The sequence below is a fragment of the Capsicum annuum genome, chromosome 10, assembly GCF_002878395.1.
Source record: "Capsicum annuum cultivar UCD-10X-F1 chromosome 10, UCD10Xv1.1, whole genome shotgun sequence".
Lineage (NCBI taxonomy): Eukaryota > Viridiplantae > Streptophyta > Magnoliopsida > Solanales > Solanaceae > Capsicum > Capsicum annuum.
The window spans coordinates 192559977-192571431 of record NC_061120.1 but is presented as its reverse complement, the minus strand read 5'-3'; the positions used below and the strand labels follow the sequence as shown (position 1 = coordinate 192571431).

Here is an 11455-nt window from a genome sequence, read left to right as displayed (position 1 = left end):
ATTTATTATTTAATTATTTTTATTTTATTAATTAGACTCCTAAAATATATGGAAGGAGAATCAATTATTAATTTTTCGTATTGATCAATTAAAAAAATACTCCTAAAATAGGATAGAAAAATACTCCTAAAATAGGACTCTATTAAGAAAATACTTCTATAAATATTGAGATGCTTGTTAAACTAGAGAAGAAATCGATTTACTTATTGAAAAAATATGATTGATTCTTATCTAACTTGATTCGGTTGCATGTCTCGATTGGTGGATGCTTAATTTTCTAACCCTCAACTTCTTCACTGTTTTTATCAACATAATAGAATTCAATGTGTGTGTATATATATATATATATATCTTCTTTATTTTCATTCAAGTCATTCTTTAGGGTCAAATTTTTAGTTCAGACAAGAATTATTTTCATCAAAATTGAAGTTTTGTGATCACTATTATATTATTTTGTTGTAGTTTACAAATCGTAGAAGAATTTACAGGTAGTAGATGAATGTCAATCGGCTTTGAATTTTTTTTAGATAAAGGTTAGATTTAATTGTATTGTATTTATATCTCTATTTTAAAAATATTTTTATGTAAAGGTTAAGTTTAGTTGAATTATTTTGATATCTCTATTATCGTATTATTTTTATTATAGTTTACTGGTGGTAGATGAATGTTGATCGGCGTAACAATTTTTTTGATAAAGGTTGGGTTTAATTAAATAAATTCTCCAAAAAAATGTTGAATTTAATTTTTGTATTCATCTTTATTATTTAAATAAATATCTTATTTAATGTAACGTTTGAACTCAATAAAGTGAGATACACGCGCGAGGTGCGTACTGCTAAACTAGTAATATTGATAGTGTGAAGGGCCTTAGAAATATTGTTTGAACTTTTTGTCCTTTATTAAAAGTTCTTGCTTTAGAGAAAATCGTCTTTTCACTATTTTTTCCTAATATTTAAGAGTTGAAAATTAATTAAATATATTTATGATAAAAATCTTTCCTTATTAGAAGTCATCAGAATTTCAATATTTTTTCTTAATTTATGAATTAAAAATTAATTAAATATATTTATGGTAAAACCTTTTTTTATTAGAAGTCATCAAAATTAATGATAGTGGATACTTTTTTTCATTAGTTTAATAATTCTAAATCAACTAAATTAGATTTTAAGAAGATTTAAAAAATCTAAAAATAAATATAAAATTATTAGAATAAGAAAAAATTAAGAAGTACCAGATTTTTAAAAATTTAAAGCACGTAATAAGATTGTAAGCAATAATTTTGCACATGTTTGACTTTAAAAATAAGGAAAGATTTTAAATATATATAAAAAATAATCGTAACATAAATATGGTTCAAATTGATGCGTCTTTCTTAGCCTGTGGCAACAAGGGAAAGAGGTACGCAAACGCAAAAGTGATAATTCATCAACCACTTGAAACTGGTAAAACATATATGTGTATGTGTTTATGTTTACATTATTATATTAAAGTATGAAAGATTTTTGAAAAGTGAGTTGAACTTTACACTTTATTAAAAATCTCCGCATTATACAAAATCATTTAATTTTAAATAATCGAACATTACACGTGCGAGACACGTGTGGTTAAGCTAGTATATATATATGTATATAAATTTACTACTATATATAAGAGAGAACGCGAGATTTTGATAGTCCTTACATTAATTTTTTTGACAATTTTATCCCTAATTTAAATTTTAGTTACTTTACAAATTTTCGCTCATTTTGATAAATTTGAACAATTGTATGGGCTTAATATGTGTCTATATATATATACACACACATCTCTCTCTCTCTCTCTCTCACTCTGGGTGTATATATATATATATATGTATATATGTATATATATATGTATATATATATATATTACTTTACTACTATATATAAGAGAGAACGTGAGATTTTGATAATCTTTACATGAATTTTTTTTGATAATTTTATTCCTAATTTAAATTTTAATTACTATAAAAATTTTCGTTCATTTTGATAAATTTGAACAATTATATGAACTTAACTATTTATACAATCAGATTCAAAATTGATCCAAGGGTTTATTGTCTTTGTTTTTTGTAATCATTAATCTTACTTTAAATTTTTACTTTTCCTAAAAAAATTATCATGGACAAGTAATTAAAGCATCTTAACATTCCCTTTCTAACTTACTGCATGCTTAATTATTAAATAAAAAAATTATTTTTTATATATAGCTAAACATGTTTGAAAATTTATTTTTTTTAAAAAATACAATTCAACTTTTCAAATATTAGTGATACTAAATAATGTAAGATGAGATTAATTCCTTTTCACATTTTTTGATGATGAATCTTTTTTTTTTTTTTAAAAAAACAAATGGGATTATCAACATTTTATAGAATTTATGACAAAATAAGTAACTTAACATGAAATATCAAGCTAAATAAGGCGAAGGGTATTTTCGAAAACAAACTATCTATTCTTAGAAAGGATATAATGGATATCATTTTTAGTACCACAAACAAATAATCACTAAAAAAATAATACCAGGATAACTTATCCTTGAACAACTAATCTCAATATAACTAATCTTAGTATAACTAATCCCAACATAACTTATTTTCCAACCAAACGACCCCTTAGATTATATATAACATCATGTAACTTTTAATTTATTTTAATGGTGTGCCTATTTCAGATGTACGCATGCTCAGTGAGCGTTATGCTCAAATATAAGGAGTGGTATCAATCACTTTAAGTTTGTGCGCCATAGGAAGCTCGGCTTAAGTTCAACACAGTTGAGGTTAGTATGTCAACTGAACTCTATTTATCTAATTAGTTTACTAATTGTCTTTTTAATATTGTTGTAGCTCTTCTTCAATTCTGGTGTTGTTTGTTTTATTGTAACCAAAAGAAAAGTGGAGATAAAAGTAAGTCAAGTAAATATTTTTTTCTTTTTGAATCTATTGTAGATAATTCAAATATTAACATTGTTATTTTTTCATTCTTTTGCCTCACTCTGCTCTGACCTTATTCAACACCTTATCAGATATATACACATTATTTTCAAATACATGATTATTGATTCAAATATTAACTTTAATTTTATGTTCTGCTCTTGATCGTCTAGATCATTATAACCTTATTCATTATATTATTAGTAGTTGTTTAGATTTCACACCTATATTCTGCTTAAGGAGATTAATCTCTCCAATCACTTCTTTTCATGGTAGTTTAAGATTGGGAGTCTTTTAATTTGAAGACTCCGTGGTTAAGGAAAAAAAAAGTCAGAAAGTATATTGAGAGAGAAAAGAATTGAGCCCTTTGAATTCCAGATTTAAACCATAGTTTCATGTACCTTTTCATCCATTAATTTTTTCTTCAGGCAAAAAACGACATCGTGAATAATTAATGTTGTTGGGACTTTATTGGTGATAGTATTCCCAGATGAGGTTAAATTAGTTGATAGGTTGAAGATCTTTCTTTATATTAAATCAAAACATCCAAATATTTTTCACGATATATATCTTACATGGCTCTCTAATTGTAGATCTCATGCATAATTAGATATTTCTCTTTATCATCTTGGATCGATATTGAGATTCATTGTCAATCGCGCAAAAGATATGGCCCCAAAAGTTGCTATGAAAGATAAAATGAGTCACAAGGCTATGTCTTAGTCTGATCGACAAGAAACATCTAAATGTGTCCCTTATAAATTTCGTATCTGCATTTTGTGTATCCTGAAATGCAGGATAATCAAAGCCTCCTCAATTAGGACTCTTTGGGTGTGCTACTTCTAATTATTTTTGTGTTCAGTGAAAGTTAGGAAAAAAAAGAGGTATAGGGCAGATAACAGTTTCATCAATCTTTTCTTGGATGTTTTTTCGACTGTGCACACATATTAGATGATTTAGTTTATTATACTTATTCATGCTCAAGGAGCTTCTACGTTGTGTGATTATCTGCCCTTCATCTCCTTTGCTTTTTCTTCCTAGCCCCACTCAAAAATAAATGATCAGAAAAATAGTATATATGAGGGTTCAACTTTTGATATGAATGAGTTGAAACCATTGTGGAAAAGTTTTAGAAGTTCAGCCCCTGAACAGTTCAGGATTCCCTTTTATATATGTGTAATGGATTTTCATCATCAATATGAAGTACTTGCCACACGTCCCTTCTTTCGGCATCTTTATACTCTTTATAGGTAACATATTTCAATCCTAATTCTGTCTGCTAATGTATGTAATCAGGCACCATTATGTGTGAAAAGATCGGGATAAAGCATTCCATGAGATAGGGAAACAATCATATGAGACAGCCCTAGAAAAGGCAACAGCACTGCTAAAAACAGTTGAAAGTTTACCAGTTTTGGTGATTGAGGGAGCTGAAGATGCAGTTGTTCCTTCAAAGTCTGTTCAAGCTATGGCTTTTAAAAATCTTTACTTTAAATAAAATCATCTTTTCACTACTTTGGGAAAACCTTTCCTTACTAGAAGTCATTAAAATTAATGACAACTAATATTTTTTTTATTAGTTTAAGAATTCTAAATTAACTAAATTTGATTTTAAGAAAATTTTTACCACAAATATGGTTCAAATTAATGTCTCTCTCTTAGCCTCTGACAATAAAAAAAAAAAGATACTGCATGACAAACGCAAAAATGATGATGTAAAATATTTATGTGCTTACACTAAAATAATATGTTTATATTTATAATATATTATATTAAAGTGTGGAGAATATTTGAAAAGTGATTTAAACTTTTACACTTCATTAAAAATCTCTGCAATTAGATAAAATCATTTAATTTTAAATAATTAAACGTTACATATGCGAATCACGTGTAGCTAGACTAGTAATTCTAATTAGATAACAAAATTAGACCAAGAATGAAAATTTCTTGATTATTGAAAAGACTATTAAAATAGAGCAAACTTTCTAATAGCTTAGTGCGCGTGCTTTTACAACCAGAGTACAGTTACACTAACATCATTTAATATCAATTTCCACTATATAACCTCCGTAGTCATCGTAACGGGGTCTTAGACTTGGATTCGGCTCCTTTCTATTTTCATTTTCTACATTTTTTTCAAGTTACTTTATTTTTCTCAAGTTCCTATCTTAATTGACGATATATGATATAGTTTAAATTGAATGAGTAAAATTTAATTATTCTAAAATAAATTTCTAACTATAGTTTAGATAATAAATACATTATATATTTAGCTTAAAAAAGTATTGTATTCCCAAAATCTTAGCAACATATCCATAAATAAAGCAACAAAGGGTTTTCTCTTCCTACTTTCTTTTCCTAAGCAAGAATTTCATCTTTTAATTTCTTTGTAAATTAATTTTTTTATTATTTGTTTTTTTTTTGAAACTTTTTCTTTAACAATTAGCTATTTAAAAAAAAAAAATAGTTGAAATAATCAGCTCTTCTATTTTAGATTAATTTTTTATCACCTTTCTTGGAATTTATTTTTAAAAATTAGATGTTTTAGTTTCTTTAAAATAGGTGAAATAAAATGGGGAAAAAATGAAAGAAATATTTATCTCTCGTATTCTAAATTAATTTTTTTATTGCCTTTTTTTGTGCCTTTTTTTGTGAAACTTTTTCTTTAGCATTGTTTATTTTATTTTCTTTAAAATAGGTGAAATAAAGTAAGGGGACATAGATGAAATAAAATAGGGGAAATTATTGACTCTTTTATTTTATTTCGCCTATTTTAAAGAAAATAAAATAGCTAGTAATTATTAAAGAGAAAGTCCCTAAAATGCAATAAAAAAGTTAATTTGTTATGAATGTATTTACATTATAGTGAATATCTATCAAGAATATAAATAAGATCTATCAAGATCTATTTGATATCTTTTAGGATATGAAGTATCTATTTTTTAGAGAGAAACTAGGAGTATTTTCACCTATAAATAGAGGGGTTTTGTTCATTGCTTAAGAATCTTATGATCTCTCATATTAAAGAAGTCTCCTTTCTTCTCTCTATTTATTCTTGTTTTATATTTCATAACACATTATCATCCTTTCTTCTCTCTATTTATTCTTACTTTATATTTCATAACATAATTTAAATAGAAACTAAAAGATGGACATGGGTAGGAAAAATTTAGGAAGAAAAGATTTTTGTTGTTATTTCTATGAACCAGATAATATATTGTTAAACTAAATATATAATGTATTTATTATCTAAATTATGGTTAAAAATTTACTTTAGAATAATTAAATCTTATCCATTCTTTTGAACTATGACATACGCCATCAAACAAAATAAAAACTTGGGGGAAATGTAGAGGAGCCAAATCCCCTTGGGCTGTTTTATTCCATTTAGCGAACCAACTTGTCATATGAATATGATGCCAATTTCTTAGCCTTAATTCGTCTTCCCTTCTCCGCAACCGTGCCATCATTTCCAGCAAGAGCACGATACTTATCCTTCCTGGTAAAATTAGTGCACTCGTAAGAAAGAGTTGTAGCAATGGCCCTTTGTATGTAGTTAGCAACTTCATGACTTGGCTTCCCAAACTTGCAAATGAGCTCAGAGGACAACTTGTTCAAGAATGTAACTTTATAAATCGGACTAGGGTCCATGAAAAAGTAAAACGAGTCCATCCCTTTCCAACCTCTTGCAGTAGTGGGATGGAACATGCTCGTCTTACTCTCCAGTGCCACTGGCACGATCTCGTCTGTTAACTCAGCAAACAATGATGAAAACCTAAGAAGAAATGGTTCGCGACAAGTAGTCCCCTCTGGGCAAATTGCAAGATCACCTTCTTTTAACAATTTTTTGATTATGGAAGCATCCGATGCTCGATCTCTAGTGAGTCTAATTGTTTTAATAGGTGAAATAATCTCAGATATTCGTGAAAGAGAGTATGAAACAGTTGGGATATGGCGACCAAGCGCTACAGAGAGAAAAAAAGGGTCAAGAAGTGTCCTGTGACAGCAAACAAAGAGTATGCCTGTTTTGTCTTTAGATTTCTTGATAGGAGGTGGTGGGACTCCTTTAATGATGAAACGAATACCAGAAAGCCAACATACGTAATAGTGAAGAGAAATAGGGAGAAGTAATCCTATGCTGATCCGCATGCAAGCAAGCAGAAAGCCAAATGGGATCCAAAGAATGATGAGAAGAGCCATTAGGGGTGTTGGCTTTTGTACGAGGCGACCATCGTGGAAGATAATGGGCTTGGGAAGCTTATCCGCAGTTAGAGCCTTTACTTTTGGTTTTGACGGCACAAAGTAGCCTTCCTTACACAATGTCATGAAGGGAATATCAGTATCACGATCACCCAAGCCAATCTCAGGTTGACTTTCTCCAAAAGTTTTTCGAAGAGCATCAGCCTTTTTCTGTCCAATAAGAACTCCTGGTGACCTAACAAAGCCGGTTGCTCTACCTTTATATGTTTCAATCTCAGTACCAATGACAATATCTGCCCCCAAGTAGTCCTTCAAAAATGGTTCCACCATAATCCTAGGGTTTGCTGTCAAAACACAACGTTTCCCACATGAGGAGAACACTCTCAAAGACTCAGGATGAAGGTCCTCGGAATAGTACTTTGGCAACACAACACGTGCAGTCGATTCTGTATCAGAAACTTTCATCCCTGCAAAAGTTGCAAAGATAATACCTTGGATTCCAGCAGACTCCGAGATGAAATAGTAAAGGAATCCGATAAGAGGTGAAACTAAGAGAAGAAACATCAACCTCAAGACCCCACAAACATCGAAAGCTACCAATGCAAAATAAGCAAAGGAGGTTCTACTACGTAATAAAGTTCCATCCAAGTCAGCTACTACTGTATCTTTTTCTCGCCCTTCCAATGTGCACTTCTCAATAGTGGGAAATGTTGTTATCCCCATTTTAATTTGCTATAATATGCTTGAAATTTGCTTTTTGTGTTTAGTCAAGCTTGACTATGTAAGCTGAGAACAATGGCTTAAAACAAAGAAGGCATGTAAGATTTATAGGTCTCTAAGGAGAATGACCTCAGGAGATTCAAAAGTAAGTTAGTAACAACCTTGTAGCATAATTGACACAAATTGTTGAATTAAATTACCCTTATTAATTCTTCTTCGAATAATTTTAATGAAGCAGCACAAGGCAGGTTAGTTAAGCCTAGGAAAAGAGAATTAACAATTGTGAACTCTTACTCTAATTCATTAAACTAACAAGTTTATATTTCAATGGAAGAGAGAACTAAATTAACGTTATTTCCTTTGACTGGTCCGCGTACCGCAAAAAAAACAAAAGGGTTAATTTACAAATTGACTTCGTTGGTTTTACTAAATAAAATATCTTAATTCCACCACCCACTATATGTACTTTAATTTAAGTCGCTCATACCTCTATTTTTGACTAATTATCTTATATTTGTTGTAGTACATTAATTAACGAAGCTCCCGTGTGAATGAGTGAATTATATATTATTAGAATTATTTATTTTATGTGGACTTAATATTAATTTTCTATTACGTTAGAGTAAGACAGGCTGATGTTATTAGTTGGTGGACAAGACACAGGTCGTGTATTCATGCGGTTTCATATGATCCTATATACATTTCATGTTATTGGTGTGGGCTGACAATAGTGTAGGCCTGTAGTAGACTTGTGAGTCCATAATGAGGGTGTACTAGGTTAAGACTTTTAAGCCTATAAATATAAGGCTAGGTTCCCTCTCCTGACTTTAATTTAAGACGTATTCTCATAAGCTTCCAGCGGTCATAAGCAAAGGAGAGGAAGACTCAGCCTAGTTCGTCTTCGATTAGTATTTCAATGGCGGCCAAAGGTACGCACCTTATTTCTCGTATATTTCGTTACTTTATAGGTGTTTTTGGTTTATGTGAATTTGTGGTGTGTTTCTATGTTAATTTAACACTTGGTATCGAGAGCTTTTCACATAGATCTTGAACCCTATGACTTAATACTATATGATGTATTTTTCGAGAACCTCAATATGATTGTAATTTAATTTTCTTTTTCGCTGTATTTTTCGATGATAAAGTGTCGAAGTAGAGGTGTTAATTGATGTTATGACTAAGCAAATATGACGTGATCTATTAAAGTTGAAAATCGATACAGCTCGTAGATTGATTTGGATCAAATTTATATGAATCTTCATTGTCCCTTGCTTAATAGACTGCAATATTTAAAAGAAAACTGGTTTAGTATTGAGATGGTTACTAGATAGATTATTTGGAATGTCTATGGATCTTTGTTTTTTTTTTTTTTGGATTATAATCTGCTCTTAATGCAACTTTTTTTCAAATTTTATTGGTTCTTTGAATAATTGGTAAAGTCGTGAAAGATGAAATAAGTGAAAGTTGTTGATATCATCAGAAATTTGTTTTACTAGAAAAAGCATGTGTTTGAGAAATTGTAGGAATCCATTGTTGTTGAGTTGAATTGTAGCTTGAGTCGTGCAAAAATTTTATAAGCCAAGTTTCGGCACACCTTTAAGCTCATGCGATAATACATGTAGCTTGAACATATAAAGCTTGTTAACACCTTTACTTGCAACTATTCGATTAATAATTGCACTGGCTTAACATACGTTGTAGATAGAGTACCAGATTAGACATAGATTGTTAAACAAAATACTTATTTGTAGGCTCCACAATGTCATAAGATATCAAGTTCTTCTCAAGTTTACTGCTAAAATTATTTTGTGACAATATTTGTTTTTCATGTGGTCTAACTGACTTGGAACATCTCAAAAGGTGTACAAATGATTAAGAGTCAGGCGATAGCCTAATCAATTGGATTTGAGAAAGTGGAGAAATCAAATCAATTGGATTTGATTTTTAGAAATTGTGCCGTATTTTTTGGATTCTGAGGATTATTGTTGTGGGTAATGGAATATTTGTTTCTGTTTGATGTGAAAATATGGAAATTAATCTACGGAATGCTGTTTATTTTAAAAGAAAATTGTCTGGAGCTGTAATTTCAATAAAAAAGGTTCTCGTAGGAATTTGATGGGATTTCGAATTAGACTTTGGTAATATTATTGCACAGTAATGTGTGCTTTCTGTAAGTTAATGAGAGGATTTAATTCGGGTTCTATAGTATGATTAATATATGAATCACTATTTCCTGTGGGCTAATAGAAAAATCAGTTTAAATCATTTTTGAGTTTGGAGATGTCTTGCGGAGGTAAAAATATATAACCCTTAAGAAAAGAAAACTGAACCTAGAACCTCACGTTGTTTTTTCATTGGTTATCCAGCTCATTCTAAAGTATATAGGTTCTACTGTGTTACAAGGATAACCAGAATAGTTGAATCTTAAAATGCAAAATTTCTTGTATGTGGGACTATCCTAAACTGCGTGGACATAAATTTATCAATTAAACAAGCATTTAAGGTATTTAATTTCGTACATGAGATGAATTTTGAAATTGTTGAAGAGCCTGCATTGTAAGTCCCATTTTATGATGAAATCTTATATAAATTATGGGGTTGTTTTTCCTAAACTTGAATTGTTTTCATGTGTACATGTGTTATTAATTTGAAAAGTTATATGAGAACATGATTTGAGTGATTATCTCTCTTGTTATGAAATTCATTATCCTAACAATGTGATGAATTGTTATTATTTTATGAACGAATAAGAGGAGTTTTTTCTTGATTTACAAATGCTCATGTTTTCTAATAAAGAATTGACATGTGATTGAAAGAGATGATCACATAATATATTGAAAAGGAGTAGTTTGCATAAGTTTTCATGTGTTTTAAAATAAGAACTCCTCATGTGATGTTTAAATATTTTGGGTGGTCATTATCCTGTTTTTGAATAACATATGGATATGATGTGGTATGAAATGAATGACTTACAAGTGTGGTATGGAATGAATGACTTGAATTTGGGATTGTTGCATGAAACTAAGCATTCATTGAACAAAGTGTTTGATATGAAAGATCTAGGAGAGGCATCATTTGAAAAGATTTCAGATGAAAAATTATAAGTCCGGAGATGTCCTGTGGTGGAAGGTGATAAGTTAATCTTACACTTGTGTCCCAAAAATGATCTTGAGAAAGATTCTATTAAAGATGTACATTATCCAAGTATTTTTCCGCTGCATTTCTTGTTTACATAGTGTTAATTTTATTTATTTTTTTATATTGACTGAAGTAAAGTTGGCTAAACTAAAATCTTCTTAAGAATATGTTCTGGCGGCTATGTTATTAAATATTTATTCATTTATTTAGTTCTATATAATTAGATTAAATACTATAAAAAGGTATTTATTTTATAATTTTTTTTAAAAAAATTTAAGCTATTGTTTATAAATGATGTCGAATTGTTATTTATTTATTTATTCTATTTGAATTTGATTTCATTGTAACTAAATCAAATTTATAATATTTTTAATTGTGCGGTTACTTACTGTGTCACATGAGCAAATTAAGTCATGACATTGAATCCCTGAGATTGAATTTGTTTTG

The 11455-nt window shown here is 29.4% G+C and overlaps 1 protein-coding gene across 1 annotated transcript; it reads right to left on the bottom strand.

Annotated features, from left to right (window-relative positions):
* Window positions 1–6118: 6118 nt before the first annotated feature.
* LOC107843463 (glycerol-3-phosphate acyltransferase RAM2) lies at window positions 6119–8007 on the bottom strand. Its single transcript, XM_016687770.2, has one exon. It carries the CDS (start codon window positions 7871–7873, stop codon window positions 6338–6340), a length of 1536 nt encoding a protein of 511 aa, XP_016543256.2. The 5' UTR covers window positions 7874–8007; the 3' UTR covers window positions 6119–6337.
* Between the last annotated feature and the right edge of the window lie 3448 nt (window positions 8008–11455).

Excerpts from the sequence above, each read along its gene's own strand:
- LOC107843463 (XM_016687770.2), bottom strand. The coding sequence starts at position 7,873 with ATGGGGATAACAACATTTCCCACTATTGAGAAGTGCACATTGGAAGGG.